The following is a 17,031-nucleotide window of genomic DNA, read 5'->3' as shown; positions in this document are numbered from 1 at the left end:
TGGCCGGGGAGGTTGGGTGAGGAAGGGCTTGTACTGTGAAAGGTGATGCAGGGTTAAGGTCATGCTCTCCAGTAGGAAGAAGTTAAAGAGCATCCCTTTAATTTCTTTAAGGTTAAAGGGGGTTGTGGATGGGCAGTTTTCTTTCTAAAGCTAAATGACAGGGACTTCGTTGTTGGTTATATTAATCTTTGTACCTTTTTCGTAAAGATAAATGAAAAAACTTTAATGGTTATGTTTTAATATATTTAAATAGTTTTCCTAATGTTTCAATTTATAAGGAAGAAAATGGACCTTTAAGATGAAGAAAGGGGGACTTCCCTGGTGGTCAATTGGTTAAGAATCTGCCTGCCAATGCAGAGCACATGTGTTTGATCCCTGCTCTGGGAGGAGTCCACATGCCATGGGGCAACTGAGCCCTCGTGCCGCAACTCCTGAGCCCATGCTCTAGAGCCCGCGAGCCACAGCGGTTGAAGCCCATGTGTCTGGAGCCTGTGCTCTGCAGCAGGGGAAGCCACTGCAATAAAAAGCCCCCACACCGCAGCTAGAGAGTAGCCCCTGCCCGCTGCAACTAGAGAAGCGTGTGCAGCAATGAAGACCAAGTGCAACCATAAAATAAATAACATTAATAAAACTTTTTTAAATGAGGAAAGGGGATGCTCTTTATCTAATTGCCATCACATGGCCTTAGACACATTGTACATAATACATAAGTGATGTACTATCTGTTGACTGCTTTCTCTGGGCCAGGCCCTGTGCTAGGTGCTCCTATGATGCTATTTCATTTTATCCTCCTACCAACGTCAGGAAATCGGTATACAGCCACAACCTGACGGCACTGTGAACTTGGGGTCCTGAGTGTTTCCACTCAACTCAGGTGGTGTCCACGCCTCTGTTGGAGGTCATTCCCCCATAGGGTCACAACATTCTGCACGTGATCTGGGAATGCCTCACCAGCTACATGTACTGTCAGGAGAGCAACTAGACTGAAATATCAAAGCTCAATCTCTGGTGTGTTGAAAATGACAGTTGTCCGTTCTCTTTCTGTAGAAAGATAGAATTTTCCATGTCTTGCTGTGGAAATGTTGGAAAGGAACAATCTCTCTTTCTTAGGTGCAAATTTTGTCTGACACTTCCTGTGTGTTTCAAGTATTTCTGATGTCCCAAAATAGCAGTGAGGAGCCTCTGTAAGAGGATTCCATGGGCTGGTAAGTGAAGGCTGAGTCCCTGACAAAGCCTGGGCGGTACTGAGCCCAGAGGGGAAAGGCCATGTCCCAAGCTGGCGGTCCTACCCACTAGGGACCCAAACCAAGACCAGAAACAGTGCCCATGCAAGAAACCAGGATGTGATTTTTTTTTCTTTTTTTTTTTTTTAAAGCATGTAAACTTTGAAATAGAAAGGCCAAGTAGTCTGCCTCTTGTCATAGGCAGTGTTGCCAAGGAGATGGCACCAGCTTCAGGGAAAATTGGTGCCTGCTGAGGGTGGGGGGTTGAAACAGAAAGGTTTATTCCTTCTCCAGAGGTGCTCCAGGCATCTGCGCTAGATGCCAGAGGTGCAGCCAGAGGCCAGGGATGGACATGTACTCACCCCACCCTGTGCCTAGAGGCCACCTCACCTACCTCTCCCGAGAAGCCCCCCAGGCTTTGCCTCGCCTGCGTGTGCTGGGCACAGGTTGTATGTTGGCCGTAGGCTCATTGTTGCCTCTGACTAGACATGAACTCCTGGAGGAACCGCAGGGTCTGGTTTCTGATCGTCAGCACCCAGCACAGTGCCTGGCACATAGAAGATGCTTAGGAAAATGGCAGTTGAGTTATTCTGCTAAGTAACTAAATAAGGGGTGCTAAACTCTGTCTTAGAATAACCCCTGCTAATAATGGTTTCTTCACTGAAGAATAAATACACCTTAGCAACCATCGAATATGCTTCAGGTGCACTGAACAAAAAGAAACCAATTTTAGACTTGACTTTGAACATTGAGGAGTTTGGAGCCTTACAGACCATTGGAGCAGGGACCAGGCATCTGCCCGATCATAGCAGAGGGGTCTTCAGTTCCCCAGGGATTACTGAGAGGCCAAAGAAGTACCTTCCTGACCTGAGGGTTCGTGTTGAGCAGATTTTTATGAAGCATCTTCTGTGTACCAGACTGTGGCTCAAAACATAGAAACACAGGCCCTGCCCTTGGGATAGTAGAGGGCGAACACCCAGACATATATATACAACAGTTGTTGTTGTTCAGTTGCTCGGTCGTGTCTGACTCTTTGTAACTCCATGGACTGCAGCACACCAGGCTTCCCTGTCCTTCTCCATCTCCCAGAGTTTGCTCAAATTCATGTCCATTGAGTCGCTGATACCATCCAACCATCTCATCCTCTGTTGTCCCCTTCTCCTGTCTTCAGTCTTTCCCAGCATCAGGATCTTTTCCAATGAGTCAGTTCTTCGCATCAGGTTGTCAGAGGATTGGAGCTTCAGCTTCAGCATCAGTCCTTCAGGTGGTCAGTTAATATTTATTGGACCGATCTGGTGGTTCATGTCTGTATGTTCACCACACAGCCCACCAGCACCGAGAGCAAGGTGTGTTTGAGTGAGGAAGGGGCGGGGGAAGACAGGCTGTCTCAGAAATGTGACCAACGTGTCATGTGTGCAGACAAGAGGACACAGCCTTTGAATGGAGGAGAGTTTCAGAGTAAATTGGAAATGGTTGAAACCAAAGGCAGGAGACGAGTGGGGGTTTACAAGAGAGGGCTGGACCACAGAGGGCTCCAGCAAGCCCACAGTGTGGAGCGGAGTGGATGACGGCTTCTAAAGGAAGAGGGAAGAGATGGGCCTTATCAGCCCTGCCCGTTCACATGCACGGAAGCCTGCTCTTCCCTGGGTGAAAGGCTCGCGTCTGGGTTTTCATTCCCTCATGAAGATTCGCCCCTTCCACCCTCCTTTGTTTGCAAGCCTTAGAACTTTCCATCTGAATCACGTATTTTAGCACTTTTCTTATATTTAGTAAAGGTTTATTCAATCTACAAATCCTTACTGATTGGCTCCTAAATGCCAGACCCTGTGCTGCCCTCTTGGACAGAGCAGAGGAGACAGACGGTGAGGAGGTTATTGGGAAAGTGCTGTAAAGTGACATTTACGGCACCAGAGATGGAGACTGACTGGTGTCGAGGGACGCCTGTTGGCGGCAGTGACAATTAAGCGGAGGTTTGAAGGATGAGTGAGAAGGAAGCCGCCACCTGAGAACCAGCGGAGAAAGCATTTGACGCTGAAGCTACAGCTCCGTGGGAAGGCTCAGGAAACTGGTTAGGCTGGGGCTCACTGAGCTGGGAGAGTGGACTGGGTGACAATGCCGGGCGGGGCAGGGCCCAGCCGGGGGAGGGACTGAGATTTCCTTCTCAGGGTGGCAGGGAGCCTGGGAAGGACTTCGAGCGGAGGGCCTGTGACCTGTTGAGCTGGTAGAGAGTGGACTGGAGGAAGCAGTGATGGATGGAAAGATGGGAAGGCCCAGGTGAGATGGTCAGGGCCAGGGCGGTGGCAGCAGAAGCGGAGGATCTGGGGCCAGTTGAGCTGCTTCGGAGCTGCCGTTATTGCATGGCAAGGATGTGGAGGGAGAGAGAGGAACCAGCGATCAATCCCAGGTTTCCACCATGAGTAATGGGGCGCTGTGGGGGGTGGGGGTGCGACAGGAATTCCATTTAGTGAAACAGAGGACGGAGGGAGGAATTATTTGGGGTGGGAGGGTGCAGAGGAGCAGAGTTCCCTTTTAAAGACAAGTTGAGGTGATTGAGAGATATTCCAACGGAGATGTCAGGCCATCAGAAACTTAAAGCTGGAGCCGAGGAAAGTCCAAGATGGAGACAGACTTTTGGAAATACACAAAATGGGATTTAAACCACTAAGAGTGGACACAATGACCGTTGCAGTTTCCCAGCGTGCAGAGACGAGTACCACAAAATACATGACTCGGAATAACGGAGCCTTGTTCTCTCTCAGTTCTGGAAGCTAGACGTCCAAAATCAAGGTGTCGGCAGGGCCATGCTCCCTCTGAACCCTGCAGGGAGGGGCCTTCTTGCCTCTTCTAGCTTCTGCTGGCTCCTTGGCTTGCGACAGCATCACTCCAGTCTCCGCCCCCATCCTCACATGGCCATCTTCCCTCTGTGTCTGTGTCCAAATCGCCCCCTTCTTCCGAGGACACTGGTCATACTGGATGAAGGATACACCCCGCTCCAGGATGACGTCATCGTAACCGATAACATCTGTAGTCACCCCATTCCCAAAGAAGGGCACACGTTGAGCTACCAAAGATTAGTACTTCAGCATGACTTTGGGACACAGTTCAACCCCATAAGAACTACCTAGAAAAACAGTGAAATGAGAGAAGAGAAGGGGTCCTGGGGCTTTGCCACAGGCAGCACTTGGACAGAGGATGACAAGCCGTGAGCAACAGAGCAGAACAAATGCAGGAGCACATAGTGTCGTGCGAACCAAGATTGCCTGTTTCAAGACTGGATGGAACGATCAACTGTGTGGAAGATACATGACTCTCAGGCTCCAGAGCTGAGAAACTGACCAGTGGGCGCGACGTGGTCCCTGCTGGCCTCGGCGAGCTCCACGCTTGAGTGGAGCAGAGGGGCAAGTCCAGCGAGAGGAGGGAGGGAAGATGCGAGAGACAGAGCATTGGAAGCTGCCGGAGATGACTCTTCAGAGATTTGGCTTTGGAAGGAGAACAGAGAACTAGGGCAACAGCTGCAGGGAGCTGAAGGGATTAGGAGAGGTTTGGTTTTGGCATGTTTTGTTCTTGCGTTCTGTTTTATTGTTTTTAGACGGGAGACACTGGAGCGAGAGTGTGTGCTTGGATTAGGTCTGTTTGTGTGTGTGCTGTGTATGTTTTTGTGCTTGACTTCAGTTGTCACCTGTGCTTTGGTGTCGCCTCCCCAGCAACCCGTGGGGGACAGGGCTGCACCTTCTGTTTCTTTTGTCTCCCAGCTGCCTTGCCTGATGCCCACGCATTTGCTCACTAGGATCACAGCAAAAGAAATCCTCTGCCATACATATCGCAACGCCAGGAATCACTGTCATTCCATTTTCTGATGGGCTAAACAATTTTTTTTAATATTTACTTACTGTTTATCTGGTTGTGCTGGGTCTTAGTTGAGGCATGAGAACTCTTAGTTGCAGCATGTGGGATATTACTTCCTCAACCAGGGATCGAACCTGAGCCCCCTGTATAAGGACCTCGGCGTCTTAACCACTGGACCACCAGGGAAGTCCCCAACTAAATGATTTTCACAGATCCCATACCTGTAACATGAGTCTGCTGTTTCTCGCCCAAGAACATCACTGGCATGCCCTTTGCATGACAGTCTTACCTGTTGGATTCTGCTGGGCAGATCAGGGAACAGAATCTGGGAAATGGGTTTCCAGGGGTTCCCAGCAGTCTGCTTAAGGGCATGAAAAAGTGAAAGTGAAAGTTAGTCACACAGTCGTGTCCCACTCATTGCGATCCCATGGACTGTAGCCCACCAGGCTCCTCTGTCCTTGCAATTCTCCAGGCAAGAGTACTGGGGCATGAGGGCCAGTTAATTAACCTGATAGGAATGACAGCCTCATGGTCAAGTCCAGAGATGGCCACACAGAACCAGAGCAGCCTGTTCCTAAGACCCGAGTGTCCAGGCTACAACGGGCAGAGGGACAGGTCACAAGAACGGGAGACAGAGGTGCTGAGATGCCTGATTCTGAGCCAGCAGCAGCTGCCACAGGAGGGGCTTCTCAAGACCAGAGCAGGGACCTCCCCAAGGAGAGGCCCGAGTCTCCACGTGAGAGGATGCAGGTAGACACGTCTGACTCTCAGAGAGGGCAGAAAGCAAAGCAGGTTCTGCCACATGTGTAACAAGAGCATGTTGTTTTCACTATCATGTTCTTTTGAGATACTCCCTTCTTTTCGAAAAGATGTGTTGGTTTTTTTTAAATAAATCGAAACCACCACGGAAGAGATGGCATTGCTGGAAGCAACCTGCGGTAGTCTCATCAGTTCCACCTAATGATCTGTGGCTCTGGAAGCCCTGGTGTGTGGGGGCACCACTGGACACAGTGACCTAGGCCAGGTCGAAGGTCCCATGACCCAGGACAGTCCAGCGCTGATGCCTCCCCAGGGCATCTGTCCCGGAGGGCAAGAGCCATCGCCCACGTCCACATGAACCGTCAGCAGCTAGGCTGGGAGGAGACAAAGACTAAAGACAGAGCGAAGTGCCAGGCACAACACTGGAGCTGAAGACACCCAGCACCAAGAGGACGGGGACAGGGAAGACCCCTTAAGTAACAGCTCGCTCCCCGGCCCTCCGCAGCAATCCCCTCCTTCCAAGCCCACGGAGACCCAACCTTGGCCTTGCCGCCCAGACCAGTCTTGGCGCTCTAGAAGCATCAACAGTAGTGCTGCCTCTCCAGCTCCAAGGAAGGGAAGAGACTCCTTTTTACAGCTGAAAAATCAAAAGACTTGATAGCAAGACCTTTTGGTTCGTATTTGTTTTTTCAGAACCATTATGTAGAGAAAAAAAAACCCAGCAATGAGAGCCAATTTAAAGGAGCAGGCAGGGAGATGCTTTGTGCAGGGAAAATTCAGCTCGAAGCTCCAACAAGTGGAGGTGCTCCTGGCATCCCCTCCCTCCCTCCTCTCCTGCTTGCTGGGCAAAGATAACCCGGATAGAGAAAAGTCTCCCAGCTCCCGGGCTCCCTCTCCAGGCTGCTAAAAAGGTGGAGTTGCATCTTCCTGGATCACTTCATCAAGGGGACCATTGATAGAGAAAACAGAAGTTGGGCCCATGCATCAGCAGAATGCCTTGAGCCACGTTTAAAAAAAAAAAAAAATCATAAACTGAGTTCATATCTCATGCTCTGAACGTGGTTTTCTCCAAAATGTACCCTTAGCGATCATGACCAATTCCTAGAAAAGCGGAGCTACTCTGTGGTCTTTGGTTTTGATTACCAAGTACATGTGAAATTTTCTCTTTGAGTTTAGGTGATTTCCTTTAGAAGTTCCAGCAGGTAACCAGGTTTATCATGTGAAGGAATATAGTTTCTAAAGTTAGGAAAGGGTTTATAATGGAATTCTGATTAACACCTGAACCAGGTACTATAATTGTCATAATAGAGAATTCTTTAGAAGGTAATGAAAAAAACAAAAACCAAAAAACTAGTGTTTCCTTGGAAAAGTGTGATACAAACCCCTAAAAAGAGATTGTTGGCATAAACAGATACTGGATTTAATCCCATTCGGAGTGGAGGCAACTTGTTTTATATACGACTGAAAATAGCATACCTGTACTTCAGAATTCCTTTGTAAAAACTGGGCATCCTTGGGACTTCCCTGGTGACCCAGTGGTTAAGACTCAGAGCTTCCACTGAATGTTCAGGGCACAGGTTTGATCCCTGGTCAGGGAACTAAGATCCTGCATGCCACTCAGCAAAAAAAATTTTTAAAACCTGGGCATTCTCTTAAGGTTGGTTTCCTGGATTTTCAGCTACAAAAGATAATTTTGAGCATCTGAAAGGCACTGATTAGCTCGTCTGGCTGGAGCGTGATGGTAATGAAGCAGTAGCTGTGGTCCCCTCTGGGTCTGCTCTACAACCTCAGACCGACCGTGCATCTCAGCCAGTCATCCAGCCAGGCTCCCTACTGATGGGAGGACCAAGCCAAAGGATGCAGGGATCGTTGCAACCCAGCTCAAGAACAACAGGACCTTGAGGGAGTCAGTAACGGTAGCTTGGGTTTGAAAGACTGGATTTTTTTTTTTTTGTAGAATTCATACAGAAATAGCTTCCTGCTTTTCCAAATTGCTAATGACTTTTTTTTTTTCCCCATTCTTCCTTTTCAGGGCCCCTGAGATCATCCTGGGTTTACCATTTTGTGAGGCAATTGATATGTGGTCTTTGGGCTGCGTCATCGCAGAGCTGTTCCTGGGCTGGCCGCTGTATCCAGGAGCTTCAGAGTACGATCAGGTGGGTCCAGACAGCACAGGTGTTCTCAGCCAGCTCTCTTCCTTTGGATGGGCACCCCATCCATAACCTGACATGGGGTGGGGCTCTGAGGTGTGATACTGTCTCCCAAACCTAGCTTCCCTTCAATCACTTTTTTTTTTTAAATTTAGCCACGACCTTTATTGAAGCATCTTACCTGTGTTATCTCTTCAAGTACCAGTATCCAAATTTACAACTGAAGATCGCCTGGCTTTTCTTTCTTTGTTCTTCTTCCTTTTCCCTTTTCCTTTGATTACTTCTTTCTCTCCCTATAAAATTGTCATTTTTCTCCGAGACGCTAGAGCCGTTAATATACCACGTGTATGGTGACAGGAAAAGCCCTGACCTCATTCCCATCTTTCCTTGCAGATCCGGTATATTTCACAAACACAGGGTTTGCCAGCAGAATATTTATTAAGCGCAGGGACAAAGACAACTAGGTTTTTCAACCGGGACACAGACTCGCCGTATCCTCTGTGGAGGCTGAAGGTAGGAAGAGCACCCGCCTCATTCCTCACCAACACCCAGCTTTCGGGGAAGAAGGTCCCCGTGAAAAGTTCCCCCATTCACAGGGAGCCTTTAACCGAGGCACGTGGGTCCTGGCTCTGACTCTGATTCGGCCACGGCGGGGTCACGACTGTGGTTGATACATGGTGGATGGATTTTTGAATGTTCAGAAAGCACCGCTTTGCTTGACCTACTACTGCCTTTGCACCTCAAGCTCTGATTGCTAAACTCCCTCAATGTCATCCAGTAAACCTGGACGACCTGCCTGGTTGGCTGCTGGATAGAGAAATGAAAGAAGTGAACGGCCCCCGGCCCTTAAGGAGCTCCCAGTGCAGAGGGAGACTGAACCTGTGTGACAAGCCCTGCCCCCTCCCCGTGACCTGCACCCTGTTTCAGGCAGGAACAGAATGTGGGTGCCTGGAGGAGGGAGCCTTGATTCCTGCTATGGCAGAGGGTCGAGGAGGAGCATTTGAGCCAGGCCCTGAAGGATGCAGAGAGCCTTGCAGGCAGCAACACAGTATCCGAAGGCTCCGGGAGGGGTCTGCTAGCCCCGCTGGCAGGTGGTGTAGCGCCTCGCTGCACACAGTAAACTCCGGCAGTTTGACTTTAACGGAAACATATTTTGCTTTCACTTTGATCTGTGCCTAGTAATTAAAATTAATGTTTTTTTTTTTTTCCTGGGGAGGAGAAAATAATATACGTCTTAAGTGTGTTTTGTGTTCATTTTAGGTGTTTCCTTTTTTTTGCAAGAGTGTGGGTGGGTATTTTTTTTAACAGAAACCACAGCCAAACTGTAATACATTTAGAGATAATGCGTGGTCAGTGATGGCAAAAGATTTAGAAAAGAGATCTGGCAGCTGAGCAGGCCTCTGAGGCTCCTGATGGGAGGCTGGCGTTTGGCAGCTGTTGAGGGTGAGCGGCTCAAGGTCAGGTCCAGTTAAAAAGAGTCCTTGCAGGAGGAGGCTGAGGCTGGCCAGGGCCGGGGTTCATTTCTGTGTCTTAGTTAGGAGACTCAGGCCTTCTTGGCCAGCTGTTCCCTCATCGAAGCCTGGATCTTAGCAGCTCCAGGTGTGCTGTCCTTGAGTGAGTCTTGGAGGATCAATTACCTGTGATCCATGAATGAGTCCAAAACCCCATAGTCATTGGAAACAGTGGCTTCCTAGACTGAGGCCAGTTTAGGAACCAGATGTGTGTCCCCTGGACCCAGGCAGAGGGGACTGTCGAACAGACTCCAGAGCCAGCAGTCACGTGACCTTGGCAAGCTCCTCAGGCTCTCTGCCCCCGTTTGTCCCTCTGGAAGATGGGCTGGTAATCGGCCTCCCTAAGTTGGTTGTGAAGGGCATTACATGAGTTCACGTGCTTTGGAACAGTACCTGGGGACTTCTCTTACAGTCCAATGGCTGAGAATCCGCCTGCCAATGCTAGGGACTCGGGTTCGATCCCTGTTCCAAGAAGGATGCACATGCAGAGGGGCAACTAAGCCTGTGCCTCCCAACTACTGAAGTCCACGTGCCCTGTAGCTCATGCTCCACAATAAGAAAAGCCACCACAATGAGAAACCCCCTGTGGCCACAGTTGGAGAAAGTCCTCATGCAGCGAGGACCCAATACAGCCAAAAATAAAGACACAGTTAAATAGATAAATAATTTTAAAAAATAGTGTCTGACACACAGGGAGAGCTCTATGTATATGAGTTTGATAAATTAAAATTTTAAAATGTGTGGACAAAAGGCTTCTGCTTTTCCACATATGAAACCTAACTGCATCCCTTAAACTTAGGGGAGAACGTGGGTCTCAGGGTTGTGGCATATACTGCCTTCTGGGGATCCCCCCAGACCCGACTCAGAGCTGGCCCCCCAACAGTGTTCATGGGAAGGGAGGAAGCAGGAGGGGTGACCTAAGTGTGGAGCAGGAGGAGAGGAAGGAATTCCTGGGCAGGTCGCTTTAAGAAACCTATCACCTCTCTGAAAGGTGGGAAAAGATCCTCAGGGGGAGAAGCAGAGGTTGGCAGGTTTGAGTCACAGTGACTAGGAAATAATTCATATTACCAATGGCCCGTTGCCTTTCTTGACCAGACACCAGATGACCATGAAGCAGAGACGGGGATTAAGTCAAAAGAAGCAAGGAAGTACATTTTCAACTGTTTAGATGACATGGCCCAGGTAAGCTCTGTGGGTGAGTTATACAATGTTAGCCCTTTCAGGGCCATGCACAACAACACTTCTGCAGGAGTAATTAACAGAGGATGGAGGGTAGAAATCCACCTGACTCCAATGTGGTGGCTGACTTTGACCTTAAACAATGATATGTCAGCCTTGGGAAGTATACCATTGGGTTTGTGGAACATTTTTAAGACCTTACACCAGGTCTTTAAAAATAGCTCCAGTTTACTGGCTCTCAATTGTAAAATAGCACAGGCCAATCTTACTGATGTCTTCAGGAGAAGAATTCAAGCCCATTCGTTCATTTGAGTACCATGAGGAGTTCTCTAGTGCCACCTTATCAAGGGGCCATAAACTGGTGACTTAAGACAACAGCGTTTATTCTCTTGCAGTGCTGGAGGCCGGAAGTTTGAGATCACAGTGCCAGCAGGCCATGTCCCCTCTAGACCAGCTCTAGGAAGAAACTGGCCCAGGCTGTTCTAGTTTCTGATGGCCCCCAGTAACCCTCGGTTTCCCTTGACTTGTATCTGCATCCCCCAGTCTCTGTCTCCTTCATGTGGCCTTCTTTTCTCTGTGTTCTTTGTGTTCCCTCTTTTCTCTGGGTCCAAAATCTCCCTTCTTTCTCTTACAAAGACACCAGTCGTTGGCTGCATGGCCCACCCTACTTCATTGTGACTTTAACTTGGGTACATCTGCTGAGACTCTGTTTCCAAATTAGGTCCCATTCCCAGGTACCAGGGACCAGGACATCCATCTTCTGTGAGCACTAAACCCAATGCAGTCAGTCTCTCTCAGGTCACCTTTGTGTCTGGAGAGAATTCTAGAACATCAGCTATTTTTAGAATAAAACCTAGTCTAAAATCAGGGCAACCCAAAGTGAGTTTTTCTTCAAAGCAATGAGAAACACAGCTCCAGACCAATGAACACTTAACACACTTCTTACTGAAGATAAGCGTAACCAAAACTCATAACTCCAAATAAAGTATACTTGTCAGTTGATTAGAAGCTTTGATTTTCTGAGAAAACTGAAATTGCTTTCCAGTACATGTCTTGGGAGGGGGTCGGAAAAGAAAGCACCGCAAAACAAGGCTTTTAAAGGTCATCCTAGTATAGGTTTCCCAGGCAGTACAGTGGTAAAGAATCTGCCTGCTGATGTAGGAGACACGAGTTCAATTCCTGGGTCAGGAAGAGCCCCTGGAGAAGGAAATGGAAACCTGCTCCAGTATTCTTGCTGGGAAATCCCACGGACAGAGGAGCCTGGTGGGCTACAGTCCACAGGGTCACAAAGAGTCGAACACGACTAAACGACTGAGCACACGCACACACCGTATAGACTTGCTCTTGGAAGAAAAATCTTGTGTTCAGATATCCTGCCTGCCTTTGCCAGAGGTGGTCCCAGTGAACCCAGGGATTCAAATAACTCAGACCCTGGCTCAGGAGCTGCAAGAAGACTGACCCACTGTAGGTATAGGAAGCAGGCCCCAGTACCTCTCTTGGAAGGTTAAAGAGATAAACCTTTTTTGCATCTTATTTTTACCGCTTGGTTGTAATTATTGTTTTTTAACCATGGGAAAATATGTGTAGCCTAAAATGGTACAACTCTGAGTATACCATTCAGTACATTCACATTGTCATAAGCTCAGTCTCCAGAATTCTTTTCATCTTACGGTTCTTCTCAGTGAGGTGTGATGCAAGGTGCATTTCCACCTAACTGATGAAGGCAGAGCCGGCTGCGCCCGCACACTCATATGTGTGCAGGTGCCCACAGGGGCCTCTCTCTTCCCTGAGCAGCCTCCCCAGCCTCTCCTGCAGAGAGAACAGCCATGACCTGCAGGCAGTGATGACCCGTGGCAGTGCCCCCCACGGGGCAGACACAGCATTCTGGGGGTTGGGAAGAGGTGACCCAAGAGATTAGGATGGAGCTGCAGAGCACAGAATAAGAGGGATGGGGCGAGGGAGGCCCAGCGGAATCTTGGTAACTTGCCCCCACTTGCTTGCAGGTGAACATGACCACAGATTTGGAAGGGAGTGACATGTTGGTGGAGAAGGCGGACCGGCGGGAGTTCATCGACCTGCTGAAGAAGATGCTGACCATAGACGCCGATAAGAGAATCACTCCAATCGAGACCCTGAACCACCCCTTCGTCACCATGACGCACTTACTCGACTTTCCCCACAGCACACAGTAGGTGTCCTGGTGGATGCTTTATCCCAGGGGTCGGCAGACTTTTTTTTAAAGCCCCAGGTAGTGCATGTTTCAGGCTTTGTAGGGACTTCCCTGGTGGGTCCAGTGTTCAAGACTCTGAGCTCCTTTCAATGCAAGGAGCGCAGGTTTGATCCCTGGTCGGGGAACCAAGATCCCACATGCCTCGAGGCCCCCCCAAAAAATTCAAGCTTTGTAGCTGTGTGGTCTCTGTCACAACAACTCAGCTCTGCCATTAGAGTTGAAAGCAGCTGTAGACATTACAGAAACCGACAAGGGAGGCTGTGTTCCACTAAAGCAGTATTTATAAAAATAGTCGGCAGCCACACTGGGATCCTGGGCTGAAGTTTTCTTAACACCAAAAAGAGGGAACAGTGGGGCATGAGAGGGCATGAGGCCGGGTGGACCAGACCTGGGGTGTCTGCATGAAGGGAGGTGCTCAGAATGGCAACATCTGTGATGCAGAGCCATGTGCAAGCCAGAGGTCATGCATGGACTATTGGTTTGTTCATTCATTCATTCATTCACTGGGCTGGGCCGGGAGCTGGAGGCAGTGGGGAGCAGAGCAGATGGGCACCCTGCCCACTGGAGTTTAGAGTCTATAGGAGAGAAAGTGAAAGTTGCTTAGTCGTGTCTGACTCTGTGACTCCATGGACTATTACAGTCCATGGAACTCTCCAGGCCAGAATACTAGAGTGGGTACCCATTGCCTTCTCCAGGGGACCTTCCTAACCCAGGGATCAAACCCAGGTCTCCCGCATTGCAGGTGGATTCTTTACCAGCTGAGCCACTAGGGAAGCCCAAGCATACTGGAGTGGGTAGCCTATCCCTTCTCCAGGGGATCTTCCCAACCCAGGAATCAAACTGGGGTCTGCCGCATTGCCCGTGGATTTTTTACCAGCTGAGCCACCAGGGAAGCCCCTATAGGAGAGAGGAAGGCACTAAACCAAAGATCCCAAATAACCAGGCTGTTCTCAGGGGATACGAAGGGCGAGCAGAGCATGTAACACGAGGACCTTGCTGGAGGCAGGGCAGGGATGACCCATGGATGTGACCGCCCAAAGGAGAGGGAGCTGCTTGGTGGAAAGGCCAGCGAGAGTGGAAGGGGCCTTGCCAGGTGGAGACCCCAGCACGGGCAAGATCAAGCACCCGGGGACAGGGAGAGATGAGGCCTCAGGATAAGCCAGTGGCAGGGCTTCCGTGTTATGGATTTCGCTCTTTCTCCTAAGAGTAATGGGAAGTCATTAAAGGATTGATGGCCGGGGAATGGCTGATTGGAGTTGTGTTAAACAAAGATCGGTCTGCTGTCACTCGATCAAGTCAAATAAGCTTGGAAAAAAATGCCCATCAGATCTGGCAACTTGGAGGTTGCTGGTAACTTATGGAGAGCTGTTTCCGTGGATGGTAGAAGCAGAAACCAGTTTAGAAGGTGGAAAGATTGAGTGAGAGGTGAAGAAATAGATGGTATCCTTTCAGGAAGGAAGGCTGTGAAAGGGGAGGGAAGAAATAGAGGGGTGACTCAGGAAGGCCCAAGGAGGGGGTTTCTTTTCATATGGAAGAGACTTGGGCATCTTAAGAGACTGTTTGGAAGTGCCTGGTAGTAAGTAAGAGATTAAAGATAAAAGATGCTCAGAACATGTTTCTCGAGGTAGTGGGAAGGACCAGGATTCGGAGGGCAGGTGGAGGAATAGGCAACATCACAGAGGGTGGGCAGAGGACAGCGCATGGCTGTTGCAAGTGCCTGGTGCAGTGGAGGAGAGTTGAGGGGCTTCTTCCACCAGCTTCTGTCTCTCCTTGTTGAAAACAGGGTATTGGTGGTTAAAGGAGGGTAGGAAAGCCTAGGTAGCGGAAGGTAGCAGAGACAATTGAACAGAGAAACAGAGCAGAATCTCTGAATGTGGGGGTTGGATTTGAAAAGCCCGGGGTGTAAATGAACTCCCCAGGTGAAGGCATACAATCAACAGAGTCCTTCCAGGTTGGAGTTTGGCTGCGCTGCTAAGAGAAAAAGATTGACACAGATTTATGAGGTTGGCAGTGAAGAGACTGTAATCCAAAGTCATGGCTATGCGAGGCTTAGCTAAAAGAGAAAGGAAGTGAAGCTGGGAGGGGTCCAAAGAGACTGAGTGGTCTGATCAGCTCAGAGAACGCTTAGTATAGTAATAGTTGAACTGGCCAGATGGGTGGAAAGTGTGCCCAGGAGGTGGGATGCTTGAATTTGTGGTTGTGGAAATGGCACAGTTTCAGGCTTGACGGTCCAAGGAATGGGGTGGCTGGAATTGACAACAGGTCCCTGGAGATGAGAAGGAACTAAGGAGCCAGGGAGTCTGACCAGGAATCAGGGTGACCTCTGAAGGCCTTCCCTGGTGGCTCAGACAGTGAAGAATCTGCCTGCAATGCAGGCAACTCAGGTTTGATCCCTGGGTCAGGAAGATCCCCTGGAGAAGGGAATGGCAACCCACTCCCAGTATTCTTGCCTGGACAATTCTGTGGACAGAGAAGCCTGGCGGGCTACAGTCCATGGGGTCACAAAGAGTCGAACACAACTGAGCAACTAACACTTCCACTTTTTCACTTTTCGAAGTCTCCCAGGTGGGCAGGACTGAGCAAGTGGCCCGGCCTCGGTGCCTGAGGGGGAGAGAAGAGAAGGGAGGATTAGTTTGAGGAGGTGCCATCACAAAGCACCACCACGTGGTTGAGTGTCATGAACAGCAGACACTCATTTTCTTATTCTAGAAGCCCACGGTCTAGGTGTCCGGCAGAGTTGGCTTTTTCTGTGGCCTCTCTCCTCGGCTTCTGCCTGAATCTTCCTGTGGTCTTCCTCTTACGCTGTCTGTGTCCTGATTTCCTCCTCCTTCTAAGGAATTGGATCAGGGCCCGCCCTTATGACCTCATTTCACCTTTAAAGATCCTATCTCCAAATTCAGTCCCATTCTTAAGTACTGGGGGGTTAGAACTATAACATGTGAATCTGAGGGGCACGGTTCAGCCTATAAAGAGAGTCAGGAGAGCGAGCACATCAACCTCTGAGGCACTTGGGGCATGAAAGAATAAACAGCCCTGTCCCTGGGTGTCTGCCGGGAGAAGCAGGGTGCTCAAGAGAGCAGCAGATTTCAGGTAGCATCAGGAGAGAGAGGGATACATGGAAAGAGCCTGCAGCCGAGACAGCCACGGGTCACCATGGGCCCCGCCACAGCCAGAATCAGATCAGGTCAAGTCTCAAGGCTGGATTTGACCCTCAGCAGCATACGAGAAATGAGGGTGTGGAACCCATCACCAGTGGTGCTTCCTCTCTTTTCGGTCTGTTCCTTACTAGCTGCTGTTGAGCAAGTCAGATTGTATTGCAACAACCAGATAGTGCCTCTACTTTAGAAGCATGCTTGCAACAACCAGACTCAAGAACAGAGAAGGAACTGGGACCCATCCCTTGCAAGCTCTCATTACGGGATTTGTCCTGTTTCTGGGTATGGGAGGGGTAAGTCAAGGGGTGTCAGTCTGAACCACAGAATAAAGGCAGACTTGGTGATTTACTGCATAGGCCCCCATAAGATCAGTCTTCGTGTCATCAGGAGTGAAGTGGGATGGCTGAGAAACAGCTGTGGATAGGAGATGGAGGGGTGCTCGTTAGAGGGTTCCTGGTAGCCGTGTGCACTGTCAGTGAGACATTCGTGCATGCCCAGCTGTGTCCAACTGTTTTGTGACTCAATAGACTGCCACCCACCAGGCTCCTCTGTCTAAGAAGTTTCCCAAGCAAGAATACTGGAGTGGGCTGCCACTTCCTTCTGCACGGGACCTTCCTGACCCAGGGATTGAACCCACATCTACTGCATCTCCCGCACCAGCAGGTGGATTCTTTACCACTGAGCCACCTGGAAAGCCACCGGCACTTCAGTGAACAGTCATATGCATAAAGTTTGAGGCTTGGCTGAATGCCCTCAGGGTGCCGTCTGTCTTTTAGTTCTGCATGGAAGCAAATCAGGGTGTTTCACTGTAGGTGAAGACCCAGCACGGAAACCACGGGCATCAGCTGGCTCCTAACTCAGAACCTGGTGTGGAACCAGGGGAAGCACTGACAACTTAGATTTCAGAAAATAGGCCTCGGAAGGAAAGAAGGGTCTCTGAGCACAAAGTAGGCCTGATCTCCAAGTAACCCTAGAATT

The 17,031-nt window shown here is 49.6% G+C and overlaps 1 protein-coding gene across 4 annotated transcripts in view; it reads left to right on the top strand.

Annotated features, from left to right (window-relative positions):
- HIPK2 (homeodomain interacting protein kinase 2) overlaps window positions 1-17,031 on the top strand; it is a 203,351-nt gene that overhangs the window by 128,432 nt on the left and 57,888 nt on the right. For all 4 annotated transcript variants that reach the window (XM_025291633.3, XM_025291630.3, XM_025291635.3 and 1 more), the window contains exons 3-6: window positions 7,861-7,984; window positions 8,372-8,491; window positions 10,585-10,671; window positions 12,672-12,856. In XM_025291633.3, coding sequence (XP_025147418.1) covers window positions 7,861-7,984; window positions 8,372-8,491; window positions 10,585-10,671; window positions 12,672-12,856 — 516 coding nt within the window. The remainder of the gene's footprint in view (window positions 1-7,860; window positions 7,985-8,371; window positions 8,492-10,584; window positions 10,672-12,671; window positions 12,857-17,031) is intronic.

This window comes from Bubalus bubalis, chromosome 8, assembly GCF_019923935.1.
Source record: "Bubalus bubalis isolate 160015118507 breed Murrah chromosome 8, NDDB_SH_1, whole genome shotgun sequence".
Lineage (NCBI taxonomy): Eukaryota > Metazoa > Chordata > Mammalia > Artiodactyla > Bovidae > Bubalus > Bubalus bubalis.
This window is presented reverse-complemented; position numbering and strand designations above follow the sequence as displayed.